At 45.5% G+C, this 16,649-nt stretch overlaps 1 protein-coding gene across 2 annotated transcripts; it reads right to left on the bottom strand.

Annotated features, from left to right (window-relative positions):
* Positions 1 to 5,916: 5,916 nt before the first annotated feature.
* Positions 5,917 to 11,820, bottom strand: LOC113422233 (uncharacterized). 2 transcript variants are annotated; one of them, XR_015747460.1, is made up of 3 exons: positions 11,609 to 11,820; positions 8,718 to 10,453; positions 5,917 to 8,003 (listed from the first exon to the last, which is right to left on the bottom strand). XR_015747460.1 is itself a non-coding variant. In XM_087954511.1 (2 exons), the coding sequence occupies exon 2, from the start codon at positions 10,405 to 10,407 to the stop codon at positions 9,376 to 9,378; it is 1,032 nt and encodes a 343-aa protein (XP_087810637.1). In that variant the 5' UTR covers positions 10,408 to 10,453; positions 11,609 to 11,820; the 3' UTR covers positions 8,707 to 9,375. The 2 variants fall into 2 exon arrangements, 1 of the variants encoding a protein (XP_087810637.1); XM_087954511.1 differs by lacking the exon at positions 5,917 to 8,003 and having other exon boundaries at positions 8,707 to 10,453.
* Between the last annotated feature and the right edge of the window lie 4,829 nt (positions 11,821 to 16,649).

The following is a 16,649-nucleotide window of genomic DNA, read 5'->3' as shown; positions in this document are numbered from 1 at the left end:
TGGCTCCTGTACTCCTGTTTTCTAAAGATTTTACTTGATTGAAAAGAGAGCTTCCATGCTCTTTTACGTGAGAAATAAGCGTGTGTGACTCAAAAGACCACCTAAGAAGCGACTGGACATTACAGGGGTGGCTGCCTTCAAAAGCCACAATCTAATGAACGAACAGCATACAAATTGTTGCAATAAGCACAGGTAGTCCTCAACTTGCAATCATTTAATAACCATTTGAAGTTAAAACAGCTTGAAAAAAAAGACTTATGATCATTTGCTGCCCAGGATCATTGTAGCATCCCCCAGGGTCATGTGATCAAAATTCAGATGCTTGGGAACTGACTCATATTTATGACGGTTGCAGCCTCCTGCAGTCATGTGATCACGTTTGACAACCTTCTGACAGGCAAAGTCAACGAGGAAGCCAGATTCCTTAACAACCGTTTTATTAACTTAAAAGCTGCAGAGATTCAACTGAACAACTGTGGCAAGAAAAATCGTAAAATGGGGCAAAATTCACTTAACAAATGTTTCACTTATAGCAACATAAATTTGAGGCTCAGTTGTCAAATCGAGGACTCCACGTGCTAATAAAATTTGGTTAACAAATTTTATTAAAAGCTGTAAGTTTACAAAAGCTAATGCCACATTTGTTCGTCAACAAAAGCTCCTCCCAGACTCTTGACCTATTCAGCGTTGTAGGTAGACCTCAACTTACAATAATTGGGACCGGAACTTCCATCACTAAGTGATACGGCTGTTAAGTGAGTTGCACCTGATTTTACAATCTGTTGCCATGTCCTGTCAGCTTTGGAAGCCATATTAGAATCAGAAGCTTCGTCCGGTTTGTCAGCCGGCTCGCGGCGGCAGGGATTTGGGCTGCGCGATCCCTGCCGCGCTAGCGTTTTTGGGGCTCCGACCCAGACGGGTACGGAGCTAGGCCACCCTGCAGGGGCAGCTGAAGGTAGGAGAGATCCGGAGAAGGGTTTGGGGGGTGTTGCAGACCCCTCCCCGGCCGGCAGAACCCCTTTCCCCAGGACGGTGCAGCGGCGGTCCGTAATGGCCGCCACAAAGAAGCTGGCAGCCGGGTAAGAATGCGCAGGAGGAAGTGGAGAAAGTGCTTGAGAGGAGAAAGTCTTTCTTGGTTCCTAGGACTCTAAGACATATTTAACAAAATTCCTGAAAAGTACGACTTTCTGAATGATACCTTCGAGAAGTGGAAAAAAGCGGCAGTTTAATGGTGCTGAAAGGATAGCTTACCCTCTTTTTTACGGAATAAAAAGTGAATATTAAGAAACCTATTTTTTTAGGTGAAAACTGGCTCTAAGCGATGAGTGGGAAAAGAGAGGACTAAAAAAAAATATTTGTATGCTAAGACCTTGTTGGAGGAGATGCCTTAAGGATTGAAAGACTAAAATATATTGCAATAAGATTTTAAGAAACAGATTTGGACTTTCTTTTCTCTAATTGATACTACCCTAGGAGAAGAGAGTGGGAACTCTGTCTTGGTTTGGACTGACTGAGAACTTTGGGATTGTCTTATTTTTCCTTTGGAATATTCTGGCTGTTGTAACAGAAAAGAAAAGAAAAGATTTATAATGGCTTCTTCTATCGAGGAACTGAGAAAAGATTATGAGCAAGCAAAACAAAATGGTAAAGCTGGTTTGAAAGAAGCCTTCCTTTTTTTTAGAAATGGCGCTTATTAACTATCAACAAACATTGCAACAGATGAAGACAGCAGAAGAAGAACAAAGAGAGGAAGCCATCTTTAATAAATCTCAGAACTCGACCAAGAGGGAAGGAAGAGGAAAAAGAAGAGAAATAAAGGACTTAAGATTTAAAAAAACATTTAAGAAAGGGAAAAACAAGGTGCAAAATCAATATAAGGATGGTAAACAAAAGGGAAGAGGAATACGACAGAGAAGGGAAGCCAGTAAGGCAGAGGCTAGAAGAAGGGGGCTAGAAAGGTTTGTTGGGGGAAGAAAGAAAGGGAAAAGGTGGAGAAAAGCTACAAAGTTTTGAAATTAAATGAGAAAAAGAAATTTTTTTAGGGATAAAGGATAAGTATAATTTCTTCAAAGAGATTTTGCAAGGTACATAAGATGATATTGTAGTATTGTATCAGAAATAGAAAATTTAAATGGCTTGAGAGTTGATAAGAGATTAAAATGTTGGAATGTTAATAATGATTGGTTTGAAAATATAATATGAGGGGAGATTTAGAATATTAAACTTTAATTAAAGAGTTTAATAAGATTATGGTATTGATGTTATTATAAAACTTTCATTATAGTATTTTGTTTTTAATATTTAAATCTATTGTTTAACTATGTATTTAATTGTTTTAGATGTATTATTCAGTTAGAATGTACCAAGCAAAATCGGATTGGGTATTTTAAAGATTAATTTGATTAATTTAGTGGGGAGATAGAAAGGCATCATACTCTGATTAGTGATTTCAGGAGAAATTTCTTTCTTTTTAAAAGGAATGAGACAAAGGTACAATAGAGAATGGACAAAAGATATAAATATAATGACTCAAATTAAGATGATTAATTAAGATAGAATTAAGAAGAGTGAAATATGTGGAGAAGTTAATATAGAAGACTTAGAATGGTAAATAAAATAAGTAATGCTATGTAAGATGAGCATGAATATAATTGAAGTCCATGAAAAGAGAGATACCTGGGTCCAAGTTACTTTCCAAAAAGATCTTTTTATGTTGTGTGTGTTGTGTGTATATGTTGTTGTTTTTTTGGGGAGAATTAATAAAACCTTGTAGAAATATAGAATGAGAATAAGTCAGAAAGAAATAGATGAAATAATAATAATAAAATTGAATAAGAGTAAAGAGAAATAAAGGGAAATTGGATAAGAGGTTTTTGTATGTTTATATGGAAATGGTTTAAAACAGAATTATAGTTTATCTGACTTGTTAAATTTATAGTGGAAAAAGGTTTAAACATGTAATGGATAATGATGACTTGTGTGTTTTGAAAATTAATAAAACTTGTTTAAAAAAAAAAAAAAAGAATCAGAAGCTTCCACGCTGCCATATTCTTGAGCCTGGGAATTAGGGATTTAAGAGAGCGTAGAGCAGGGGTCTCCAACCTTGGCAACTTTAAGCCTGGCGGACTTCAACTCCCAGAATTCTGGAGTTGAAGTCCTCAGCCAGCAAAGCTGGCTGGGGGCTAATTCTGGGAGTTGAAGTCCGCCAGGCTTAAAGTTGCCAAGGTTGGAGACCCCTGGCATAGAGCATAGTTTTAGACATAATACCATTCTTCTTATTGGTCAAGGTCATGTTGTTCCTGCACCTGGAAGAGGCGTAGTTGAAGGGATGTCTCAGGTTGGAACGGAAGGTGATTGGGTTGTGTGATGGATTGATGGGTGCAAGGGTTGGGTTTGTCTTTTTGAATTACTGAGGGAAAACCTGGAACTCTCAGGTTCGTGTTTTCCCCAGATGTGCCAGTATACCTACTCTAATAAAAATATAATATACTCTAATAAAAAGAACTTTTGAGAAAATGCCAGTCACGGAGTTTTTGGTTGGAGCTGGGTTTTTCTGGAATGCTGACGTGGTCATTAAGTGAATCACCATGATCATTAAGCAAATCACACACACCCCGACTTTGCTTGCCAAAGGGCATCTGGGAAGAGGGTAGATGCTACAATTATTATACATACGTGCTGGTTGCCAAGCACTCAAATCACAAACATAGGACCACACGGATGCTGTGATGGTACAAGGACATGTTGTTAGCTACTTTTTTCAATGCTGTCATAACTTGGGTTGTGTTCTGACCCATGCCCTTTTTCAACAAATCAAACACAATCCAAAAGGAACAGAACCTTGTAATGCTTTTACAAAATAATTAGCTGTGACAAGCACAAGCCTTGCCAAACTGTGCAAGACTTGCCAAGAGAGAACAGACAAGAAATAATTTGCAAAATATGAATCTTCAAATACAAACTCAGGATACTGGAATGTCCATGAGGCTGGGGTTTCAAAACATCTTTGCCTTCTGCAAAGAAGGTTACTTTCACATCTGGCTTTTATCTTCTTGAAGGAGGGGCCGTTACCTTGCAGCCTTACTCCTGAGTTGCCCATGCTGTTGTAACTGCTCTTTCCAAAGGAGAAATCCTGAGCTCACACGCACTTAGCACAGGCTTCTCGAGAACCTCCTCATCACTGCTGCCAGCCCCCACAATCTCCAAAAGCATTAGTCCAATCCCTAATTATCCCGGCCCCTCATCTGAATTTTCACTCTCTTCAGCCATCCGCACCTGCTGCCGGCTAACCACAACAGGTTGTTAAACGAATGGTCATGAGCCAAGGACTATTTGTACAAGTTTCTATGATGGCAGGAAAGATATGTTGGAGAGTTTGTCAACACTGGCAATTTTAAGATGGCGTGCGTCTGAATTACCAGAATTTCCACAGCCAGCTTGTTGAAGGTCACACATTTTAAAGTTGCCAATGTCGAGAAAATATGTGCGGATGAAGGTGCAGCTCCGTTGTGGTACCAGATGAATCCCCAGATGATCCAACAATACGATTTAGAGCAGGGCCCGCCAACCCTTTGGACCTCAGGGCCCACCAAACTCATAATTTTAAATCCCGCGGACCACTAATATGAATTTTGACTGACAGTGGCTTGCTGACGTTGGTGGGAAAGTCGGTCCCATATTCCAGAGCTGCAGTAGTCACAGGATTGGCCCTTTGGTCATCCCATCTCTCTCTCGAGGAGCGCTCGCAGAAGCAACGCGGGAAACTTTGGCCGGGCTCTTGAGAGACGAGAGTGACTCCGGCTGCTTCTCTCTGCAAGCGCTCCTCGGGAGAGAGACAATTTTGCAGGTAGCTTGGCCGAACTCCTGTCCCTGGGAGTCAAAAGTGCTGAAGTGAGAGCGGTGCAGAAAACTTTGGCCGGGCTCTCAAGAGACGAGAGTGACTCCAGTTGCTTCTCACCACCAACAGGCAGCCAAGCTATCTGCAAACTCTTGAGCGCTCCTCGAGAGAGACGATTTTGCAGATAGCTCGGCTGCCTGTTAGCGGAGAGAAGCAGCTGGAGTCACTCCTGTCTCTCGAGAGCCCGGAAAAACTTTCCCACATTGCTTCTGCGAGTGCTACTAGAGAGAGAGAGAGACGATTTTGCAGATAGCTTGGTCGAACTCCTGTCCCTGGGAGTTAAAGCACTGAAGCGCGAGCAGCGCCGATGCACAAATGTAAGTAACACAGCCCTCCCGCACCTTCCAGCCATCTCCATTGCCACTTTGGTCTATCTGTGCCGCCGCTCCTCTTGCCGCAACAGCACCATTACCTCATCCTGGCCGGCAAGGGCTGCGCTGCTTTTTGCAGTTGCACCACCTGCAAATTTGCACATTACACATGCCACCCCCTACGGCGGCGATTTCCAACCCCACCGCGGGCCTGTCCCATATTCCAGAGCTGCAGTAGTCACAGGACTGGCCCTTTGGTCATCCCGGAGCAGCTCCTCCAATCCATGGCAGGCCGGTGCACCCAGGTGGAGTAGCAGCTGCTCCGGGATGACCAAAGGGCCAGTCCTGTGACTACTGCAGCTCTGGAATATGGGACCGACTTTCCCACCAATGTCAGCAAGCCACCCCGGGGCGGATTTCCCTCCCCCGCTGTTGGTCTTACCTTCCAGTTCCAGGTCGCCTCAAGGTAAGGTTTGCGCTCGGTCGAAGGGTGGGGGCCAGCGGGTGGGTGGGCCCTGTGGGCGGCGCAGACTTGTGTTCCCACGCAGCCTGGATTAATTGCTTTGGGGGGGGTGTGCTTTGGAGAGGACATTTCCTTGCGGACCACCAAAATTTTCTCGTGGACCACCAGTGGTCCGTGGCCCACCAGTTGGCGACCACTGATTTAGAGCTTGCAAATGCACCAAATCTACGTATATAGTCCTTGACTTACAACAGTTCATTTATTGACCATTCAAAGTTACAAGGGCACTAAAAAAAGTGAATCCGGGTTGTTTTTCCCACAACCGTTGCACCAGTCCCGTGGCCACATGATCAAAATTTTGGATGCTTGGCAACTGACTCCTATTTATGATGGTTGCAGCGTGCAGGGCTCGTGCGATCCCCTTTTATGACCTTCTGACCACCAAAGTCAATGGGGAAACCGGATTCGTTTAACAACCCTGTTACTAACAACTGCAGGGATTCACTTAACAACGGTGGCAAAAAAAAAAAGTCGTGAAAGGAGGCAAAACTCATTTAACAAGTACTTCACTTAGCAGCAAAGATTTTAGGCTCAATTGTGGTTGTAAATCAAGACTACCTGTATTTCTGCGGTTTCAGGAAATCAAAGACTTCCATTTTGGGACAATTGTCCCAAAATGGAAGTCTTTGATTTTCTCTGGAATGGATAAACCAAATTAAGCAACTTGGACAATTCCAGCTGCTTAAATGCTATTGATCCTTCCTGTCCTGTCATGGAGCTCCATGCCTATTGGAAAACTTTCCCTTTGGCTGCCAGAAAAAACAGAGCCTTCTCTCCCCCCTCCCCCTCCCCATACTTCTTATAATTTGACAGGCTAAAAAACATTCAGTCAACCAATTTGCAGGACATCTTCTAAGAGCAGACAACAAATCCTAAAGAAGCTTGGGAGGAAGACAAGCAAGGATCCCACTGTTAACACATTCACCAGAACAAGAGGCGGTTTGCCTACTCAGGTTCTCTGTGTATGTGTAAGTGTGCATGCCTTTGAGTCATTGTTGACTCCTGGAGATTGGCTAGACCAGGGGTGTCAGGCCCCTGTTGGAATCTGATTCTGAGGGGGAGATTGAGCAGCTGACAGGGGGTGGGAGTGTGGCTCCAGTGGCTGTGGAAGAAACTGGGGAAGGGCACAGTCTGGCTGGGCATTCAGAGGAAGACCCAGGGCCTCTTCATCCTCGGGCACACAGGGAGGAACGGAGAAGGGAGCAACGTGAGTTACATGGGTTGCAGGGGAGAAAAGGGCCCTGATTCCCTTCATCAGCTGCAGCTATCTTTGTCATGTCTTATCTGGGTTTTAGCGTCCTCCCAACTGTGTGTGTTTCGTTATCTTTTGAAGTCTTTAATTCCTTATCCTGCCCTGTCTCATTAATTACTACAGCGTGGTTTGTGTTGGTTTTTATTTATAATTTATATGTACTTTGGGTTTGGACTGAATTTCTTCCCTTTAAAAACTGTTCTTGGGAGAGTTTTTTCTCCAGCCGATGATAACTGGACATTGGGGGCCAAGTTGGAAGTATTAAAGGGACTTTACCTACTTTTGTGACTTTGTTGCTTTTCTGCCACGCCCTGGGTCATCACAAGGGGGTCCCCAAACTTGGCAACTTTAAGACTTGTGGATTTCAACTCCCAGAATTCTCCAGCCAGCCATGTTGGCTGGAGAATTCTGGGACTTGAAGTCCACAAGTCTTAAACTTGCCAAGTTTGGAGACCTCTGGGCTAGACAAATCCCTGGAGATTTTTTGGGAAGGTTTTTCAGAAGTATTTCGCCCTTACCTCCTTCTCTGAGGTCTGAGGGAGAGGGACTGGCCCAAAGTCGGCCAACTGGCCTCAGGCAGGACTAGAATTCACAATCTGGTTTCTAGCATGGTGCTTTAGTTACTACACCAAACTGGCTCCATCACATACTCAGTGCAACAGCACCAATTCGATCTATAAACATCATGCATTAAACCTGTTTATTAAATTACAGTAATATTCTATTAACAGTTACAAAATCTGTCTGCATATTTGAGATGCCATCGACAAAACAAGAGAGATTTCTGGAAGGAAAAGTCCAGATGGAACAGGAATCCCTGCAAAAGAGAAACAAAAAAGAGTTTTGGTGAAAGAGCTGGAATCCCATTCATGGAAATGGTCTTGACTTTGGCAGATGAAAATTCAAACCTTTTTCTCTCATCTGTCGTGGAATGTGAGTGTTTGCCTTAGGCCATTTAGATGCGTTTGGAGTAAATAATAGAGTGTACAGGTAATCCTTGTTTAGCAGTAGCACTTAAGACTTATATACTGCTTTATACCGTGTTTCTCCAACAATACGGCCTCCACCAATAGGAAGACCCAGCATGTTTTCTAGGCATAAAATTAATTAAGCCCCTCCCCCCAAATTTAGGCCTAGTTTAAAACATGCAAAATAGGGGAAGGGTGGGGGGACTTGCCATTTGGAGTGCTGTTGGAGCTGCTGCCGCCGTTTGGAGCTGCCTCTGCCGTTTGGAGCTGCCTCTGCCGTTTGGAGCCGCTGCCGCCGTTTGAAGCTGCCACTTCCGCGTTTGGAGCACTGCCACTGTTTGGAGCACCACCGCCACTCCAAACACGGCGGCAGCTCCAAACACGGAAGCGGCAGCTCCAAACGTGACGGTGGCACTCCAAACGGCGGCGGCGGCTCCAAACGGCAGAGGCAGCTCCAAACGGCGGCAGCAGCTCCAACGGCACTCCAAACGGCAGCGGAATGGGCAGAAGGGAAAGCAACAGCGGCAGGTGCCAAAGGTCTTGGGTCTGCAGCAAAGGTGTTTGGTGGGAGTAGGGAGCTTTCTGCGCTTCGCCATGATCGCCCGTTAGGAGCGGCTGGTGGCGAGGCTGACCAGCGGGCGCTCTAGATGAGGATGAAAGGGGGGAAATTAAGTTACCCCCGAAAAGATGGCCTAGCCGTTTTTTCGGGGCTCAAAAAAAAATAAGGCCCGGCCTTATTATGTGAGAAACACGGTAGTGCTTTTACAGCCCTCTCCAAGTGGTTTACAGAACCAGCCTACTGCCCCCCTACAATCTGGGTCTTCATTTTACTGACCTCATAAGGAGGGAAGGCTGAGTCAACCTTGAGCCAGTCAGGATCAAACTCCTGGCAGTTGGCAGAATTAGTCTACAATGCTGCATCCTTAACCACTGTGCCATCACTGGCTGTTAATTTAGCAACCACAATTGTGACCAGCAATTCCGTTGTTAAACCATGTGGTTGTGAAATACCACTGTGTTTGTGATCTTTCTTCAGTTTTCCTTTGCTTTACTGACTTGTAAATGCAAAGATTGGTCATGACTGGTTATTTTTTTTTTCCATCCCTGTCATAACGGCAAATGGTTACTAAACAAGGTAGACGCTAAGCCAGGACTACCTGTATAGCCTTCCCATCTAAAATGGGAAAAGTGTTTTAGGTCTGCTGTGCCATGACGGTCAACAATATCTTAAAGAAACGATGACATCTTTTCCAAGTCTTGCGATGTGACGCTTTTCTTTAAAGAGCCACTGATAGGTAGCGTGAGCGTGGCCCATACATCAGATCCGAAACACCATTCCTGCCCTGGATCCCAACACCACCCAGGTCGAACCATCCACTTGCAAACGTCTAATGGAAATCCTGCCCTGCCCAATGGAAGGGCTCTCAGTACATTTGGTTAGGGTAAGGCCACAGAGGCAGGAGAGAGGCCGGGTTTTCTCCCGCGTGGATCCGCTGGTGCCTTTTGTGGTGAGAACTCCGGCTGAAGCTTTTCCCGCAGTAACTACAGGTGTACGGCTTCTCTCCTGTATGGATGCGGTTATGCTGGGTGAGGGTGGATTTGTCGGTGAAGCTCTTCCCGCAGACGGAGCAGGTGTAAGGTTTCTCTCCCGTGTGGATCCTCTTGTGCCGAATGAGGTTGGAGCTGACGTTGAAGCACTTCCCACAGTGGCTGCACTCAAACGGCTTCTCGCCCGTGTGGATGCGCATGTGTTTGACCAGGTCCGAGGTCTGGTTGAAACTCTGCCAGCATTCGGCACACGTGTGGGGGATTTCAAAGGAAGAGTCCGGCTTCTTGGAAACTCTGGGTCTCTGAGCATGTCCGGAAGCTGAGCTGGGGGAGACCACAGCAGTCTCCGGGACAGCGCAACTGCTCTGCCGTTTCCCGGGGGGGCTCTTCAGAGGCCTCTTCTCGTGGGAACTCTGGCTGAACATTTTCCCACAATCAATACACTGGAAGGGAGCCTCCCGCGAGTGGGTTCCCGCGTGTTGCTCCAAAGACGGCTTGTCTGCGAAGCTTTTCCCACACTCCGAGCAAAGGTAGGGCTTCTCCCTTGCGTGAATCCTCCGGTGCCTGCTCAGGTTGGAACGGATGCTGAAGGCTTTCCCACAGTCGGCGCATTTATAGGGCTTTTCTCCGGCATGGATCCTCTGGTGGCTCACCAGCTCCAAAGTTTGCGCAAAGGTTTGCCCGCACTCCGTGCAGATGTTAGGGTTCTCCCCCGAGTAACTTCTCTGGGGGGCGGTGGTGCCCTTTCGCTTCCCGGCCCTTTTGTTGGGGGTGCCTGCTTTCCCTTTCTCGTCTTCTCCCAAAAGGAGGCTCTTCTGCTGCTCTTCCAACTTCCACCGACTCTTCAGGCGTCTTTTATGAGTGGATATCTGAGGAAGTTTCCCTCTGGACCTTTTCGGAGGCATCATGAAACCGAGAGCTCTTCTTCCAGGTCACACCTGTTATTTCCCTCACCTGTTCAAAGACGACGACAACAACAAATCACATATAGCCACATAAATTGCAAACAAGTCTTTGTGTCAAAAACAATGCAGGCAATATCCTCGACTTACAACCATTCGTTTAGTGACCGTTCTAAGTTATATAACAGCATTGAAAAAAGTGACTTATAACCAGTTTTTTACACGTACAACCACTGCAGCATTGCTCTAGTACAGGGGTGTCAAACTGGTGGCCCGCGGGTTTGATGCGTCACGCACAGGCCAGGCCCACCCCAGTTCCGCGAAGGGGAAAAGCATCATGTGATGGCAATCATGTCACGCCACAAGTTTGACACCTGTGCCCTAGGAATGTACTCAGCAGCTGGCATATTTTGATGACAATTGAATTGTCCTGGGATCATGCGATCACCATTTGTAACCTTCACAGTCGGCTTCCAACAAGCAAAAGTCAATGAGGGAGCCAGGTTCACTTCACAACCACATGATCCGCTTAACAATTTTTGGCAAAAATGTGACAAAACTCCTTGAACAACTGCCTTGCTTAGCAATGGAGATTTGGGGCCTCAGTTGTGGTCATAAGTCAAGGACTACCGTTGATGTTAGAAAAATTGCAGGTTGGCAAAATTCCCCTCCGTCAAGCACGCACCCACGCTCTCTTTTATTGGTTTTTCATACATATTTTTTTCTTGTGCCACTGGCCATTTCCTCTAGCAGGGCTGCCACTTCTGCATCCTAACCTGGACTCCGTGGACTGCCTGGACCTCAGCAGTTCTCAGGGGTCTCTGCCCCAACACACGTGCATTGAAGGCGATCCCTTTCCAGACCCATGAAAAGCTTCTGTCCATTTAAGAGCTCCAGACAAGGGGGGGGAAAAACACCCAGCCAAAGCTGGGCAAAAGGCACCCCAAGGCCGCATTGAAAGCCTCCCAGGCGCAGGTGGCATTAAAGGTGGCATTAAAGCCCTGCTCCTCCTCGTTATTTGCACCCAGCTGAGGGAGCAGCCGGTTGTCTGAAGACCAAACGCAAATGGCCAGAGGAGGAGACGAGGCTGACTTGCATCCCCTCGCGGGGAAAGAGCGGAGCAGAAAGGACCAAGCGCCGGAATCTCTCCCTTCCTCGGATGGAAAAAGGGAATCTCTTACCCGTTTGGAGCCGGGGTTGTACTCACGGCGGAGACCCGGACGGAAAGATGAAAAGCATCCGTCCGGGAGTCCAGACGCTTCCCCCGTCACTCTGCAAGTCAGTCGCTCGGCGCAGCCCCGAGTCCACCGTCCGAGGCTCCTGCCGGGCTGCCAAGCCGAGCAAGCGGCTGGGGCTGCGGAGCTGGCAGCGGAGGAGGAGTGGCAGGAAACGGCCCTCGCGCCTAACCTGGGAAGCCCAACCTCGGCGGCGACGGAGGAGGAGGGCGAAGCAAGCGAGGCGGAGGGCGAGCCGCTTCTTCCACCGAGGGAGCCCTCTCGCGGCCGCCGAGCTCGGGCTCGGCTGCGCGGCGTGTGGATGCGCCGCGAGTCCGGGTTTCAGTCGAGCCCCGGCGCCGGAGTCTCTTCCCACCCACCCACCCACCCATCCATCCATCCATCCATCCATCTATCATCATCTATCTATCTATCTATCTATCTATCTATCTATCTATCTATCTATCTATCTATCTATCTATCTATCTATCTATCTATCTATCTATCTATCTACACACACACACACACACCTAAAGTTGCAACGGGGCAGACGAGGCTTGCCCTGGTCGCCTTCCAGGATAATCCGTAGGGCTATTTGGGGAGGGGTCGAGCCCCTACGCATCCGAGGGGAGCAGAAATGCCGGAGGATAGCGGAAAGGCTTCGCTTGTGCACCCCCTTCAAATCTTTCTGGGGACCCCTGATCAGTTATTTAGAGGTGGAGTTCAAATAAAGCAGAGGTCTCCAAAGTTGGCCACTTTAAGACTTGTGGACTTCAATTCCCAGAATTCTCCAGCCAGCTGTCTTAACCACAAGTCTTCAAGTGGCCAACTTTGGAGACCCCTGAAATAAAATGTAGCGATTTTTACTAGAGTTATACCTCACATTTATCTTGTGCAACTCAAGGCGGCATACATCTGCTTCCCTCCTCTTTACCCCCCATAACAACCTCCCTGCGAGGTGGGTTGGACTGAGAGGGGCTGCCACAGGGAGGAAGGGGTCAAGCTATTTTCTAAAGCACCCAAAGGCCAGACAAGGAATAATGGATGGAAACTGAACAAGGAGAGATTTAACCTGGGAATAAGGAGAAACTTTCAAAACCATAAAGATCTTCAAGTCCTTATTTTGTAATTGCCTATTGGATGAAGTTTCCAAATTTCCAACACTGTGGAAATTCACAGCATTACTTGAGCCAAAGGCTGCATCTCAGAGCATCCTACTCATAGGGCTGACTTTCTGGAACGCTTGAAGGAGGGAGAGCTTGTAAAATTGGATCATTCTCTTTAAAGCTTCCACTCTGATTCTTCTCCCACCTTAGTGTGTTGCTGTCATCTAGCGGTCACCTGAATTTTGGCAGCCCAGATTTCTTGACTCATATTTACTTAGATACCTGTGATTAGCTACCAATACCAAACTATGTGGTCGGGCTTAGTTTTGGGGAGGAAAATAAAGGAGGGGGTTGGAATTCTGCCTACCAGGATCCATTGGTATTCATCTGGCTAGCGTCCTGTCAGTGTGTGAGAGAGTTGTTGGATGTTTGGAAACTGAAACAGTATTTGCTGTGTGAGCAAGGAGGAGACAGGGCGTGGTTTAGCTCAACTGTTCTGTATACTAAAGCTGCTTGGTTCTGCTTGTGTTTTGCATTTGGAACAGATTTCTTTTCAGGTGGGGAGGGGGAGTAGAACTCCTTAGCATCAGAGTGTGTTAATAATAATATACAAAATACTAATGCTCTCATGGTCATTTCAAAAATCCCTTTCTTAGTGAGCACCTAGAAGCCAAGAGGAACATGCATGCCAAATTTCAAGTTTGTAGGCTTTATAGTTCTGGAGATTTTGTGATGATGCGAGAGTGGTATTTCATATATAGATAAATTTGTATCTTGCCCTTATTATTTTTGCAAATAACTCAAGGTGGCAAATAGATCCAACACAACTTCCTCCTATTTTTCCCTCAACAACCACTTGTGAGATGGGTTGGGCTGAGAGGGGGTAGCCAAAGTCAGTCCCCCAGTTGATTTTCATGGTTAAGGCAGGACTTGAACTCACCACCTCCCGCTTTCCAGCCTCATGGGGAAATATGCAAATCCAAACCAAGCAAACCACATTATGACTGAGATTCATGAACCCCGAGCCTGTGAAACATATAGGTTTGGGGTGAATCCTGCAAGAAAGAAAGTATATTTCACTGCCAATGGAATTTGAGACCCTTTGTGTGCAACCTGCTTGGACAATATGAAAGTTCAGATCTCGTTGGATAATATGAAAGGTTCAGATGTTTTCTTTGTGACACCCAGACAAGACCTGTCAGTCCTCTGAATGTCAAACTACAAACTATCCCAAAACCAACCTGCTTAGCTTCCAAGTCCTCCTGCTTTCCAAGCCAGGCCTTTGTTTCCTCTAGTCCAGCATTATTAACTGGCTGCAACTTCGAACTCAGATTCTTTGCAGTTTTTCAGCTTGAGAACTCTCTAGTGCAGAGGCCAAGGAGAACCAAGATTATTATTATTTTTTTAAAAAGAGCCAAGATGTTTTAAATATAAAAGCACACAGTCCAGCTTCCTGATTTGCCAGTAACTGATCTCATTTCAGATTATTTCCATGAGTGTTTTCTCTCTCCGGGGCCCATCTAAAATCAGGAGTGGAGTACACCCATAAGTGTCTCTCAATGGGATGCAAATATCCTTCAGATTTTAAGTAGTGTGCTTTCAATATTAATATCTGACCGTACAACTAATAAGTTCGCCTGCTGTGTATGCTGGCTAACCAAGCCAGTGTGGCATGATGGTCAAACCCTTGGCAGCCCTTGGGTGCCAAGGTTCAAGGCCATTCCTCTGTTGAAAGGCTGTTAAATGCCTTTCTTCTGAGGGTTTGGTTTTCCTGCTGGGAATACTCCAGTGCAAGGATTCAGACAACTACTTGGAAGCCAGTTCTTTTTATTTTTCAGGAAGGCGAGAGATAGCAAGAAGTCTGCGTTCCTGGAGCTAGCTCTCTTTGTATAATAAAACCCTGAATTTTATACTTTTTCTCCTTTTGTGTGTGAGTGCTTGTGTTTGTATTTCTTAATGTTTTAAATCCTGTCAGGGGTTGTCTTCATTTCCGCCAGAGGGTAAACTCCGTGGGGTGCAGAAGGCAAACTTGGCAGGGTAGTTTGATTGGATTATCAGTTTCCTAATGTTTTCTTATATTTGTTTTGTGGCAATCTCCTGTCTGTCTCCTTTGCAATATATTTTGTGTCTTTTGTCTGTTTGTTTAGCTGATTTGGCATGTCTTATGTTTGTAAGGGTTTTCTTTTCTTGTTTCCTTAGTTTTCTTAATTATTTGGGCTTTTGTCTAAGGGGCTTCTTTCAATACCTTTTATTAAATCTCTTTTCCTATGCAAGTTTGTTTTATGGCTGGCCTGATGTTCCCTTTGGGCTTTTCCTGCTTGGGTGTCACCACTGTCCTCATGAAGTTCCCTTTCCACACCTCAGCCACGCAAAATCAATAAAATGACTGGGTTACAGGTAGTCCTTGACTTACAACCATTTGTTTGTCTCAATTTTCTAATAGCTGCATTGAAAATTTCTGTTGGCGTAATATCCTGATGAGATTAATATTTCACTCATAAAAAATACATGTGATCCAATCTGTCCTCATGCTTTTTTGCCCAGAAACTCTTCCCTTTCTCCATTTTGTGAAATGTTGGCTTCTATGCGCTGCCATGTACAGTATGTTTCAAAGTGGTGACGCTGATTGCTGTACATGGGAAATGTTGCTGGAGCAAAACACTTGTTCCTTATGTAATTAGGGACGTTTGGCCTCTTGCTTCTCTTCCATCTGACTGCAACACTTGAGTTCCCCTTAAGCTGAAGGGAGTCTGCTTCAGTGGTGGGTTTCAAAGTGGTTTACCATGAGTTTGGTGGGCGTGGCTTTGTGGGCGTGTGGGCGCACACACCAAATGTGTTCTTTGCACACACACAGAGGCTTTCCTACTCATCTCTTGCACTCCTGCACTCTCCCTGTGTCTTCAGCAGCTGGTGTGAGGCAATCTGCTGTGCCACTCAAAGCAGCTACACTTAAGAATTGTGGCAAAAAAATATCATAAAATTGAGCATGATTCCCTTCAAGAACTGTCTCGCTTAGCAATGGGATTTCTGGTCTTGGTTGTTGTAAATCAAGGACTACTTGCATATAAATTGCAAATCCTTTTTATGCTTCGGTCATTAAGGCAAAGGAGGCTGTGCAAAAGACATCTTAAGAGGTAAAACAAATGCATCGAAGGGGCTCAAAGCTCAGGGAATTTGCCCAAATGGTATTTCATAAAGCCAGTGGATGATATAAGTCTGTCACTGCCTTTTCTGAGGAGCAAAGCCTTCTTCTCTTGGCTGCATCACCTACAGACCACCAACCTATCTGGTGTAGCCTGATTAGATCGGACGTATTTGCTGTAGCGTTTCATAGCAGCTGAAAGGCAATGGAGAAAGCCTGAAAGCCCAAATGAGTATCTGAAGATTATAACCTGGAGCTCCCAAGTCCTATCTTTCATGACTTGCTTTAATTTTTTCACAGCTAATGGTCACCAGTAGAGCATGAAGAAATAACTCCCGTAGTTGGACTAATATTCTCCGTAAAACAGCATCAGCCGAAGGGTTATAAAGCTACACTGCTACAAATGCAAGAGCATAGAAGAGATTTCAAAAAAACATGGCCGGTGCCCTAAAAATGTCTTGGATTCAGACTGGAGCCAGATCTAAACAAAAGAATAATGTCATGGGTACAAGTAGGCACAATAGCCAAACATTGCAATTCTGCTTACCTGCTTATCTTTTTAGAAACCATTTTTCAGCGGTTCCACTGAAAGAACCTTAGATGTATGACCAAATTTTGTTATGGAGTCTAATTTCCCCCCAAAAAACGCATCAGAAAAAGTATAGAACACACTAGCAAGGGAGGAAGTTCCCAGTTTAGGAAAAGAACAATAAAACTTCTGTCTCGGTTCGTGGATCACGATAAATTATGGGTAGTTTGCTGATTTGGGCTTAGTATGCTGAATGC

Source organism: Notechis scutatus, chromosome 2 (genome assembly GCF_049901735.1).
Source record: "Notechis scutatus isolate UNSWTSFEM ecotype Mainland chromosome 2, rNotScu1.2, whole genome shotgun sequence".
Classification (NCBI taxonomy): Eukaryota; Metazoa; Chordata; class Lepidosauria; order Squamata; family Elapidae; genus Notechis; species Notechis scutatus.
Note: the sequence above shows the minus strand (reverse complement) of the source record. Positions and strands in the feature narration are given on the sequence as shown.

Coding starts and splice junctions, on each gene's coding strand:
- LOC113422233 (XM_087954511.1), bottom strand. CDS start 10,407: ATGATGCCTCCGAAAAGGTCCAGAGGGAAACTTCCTCAGATATCCACT.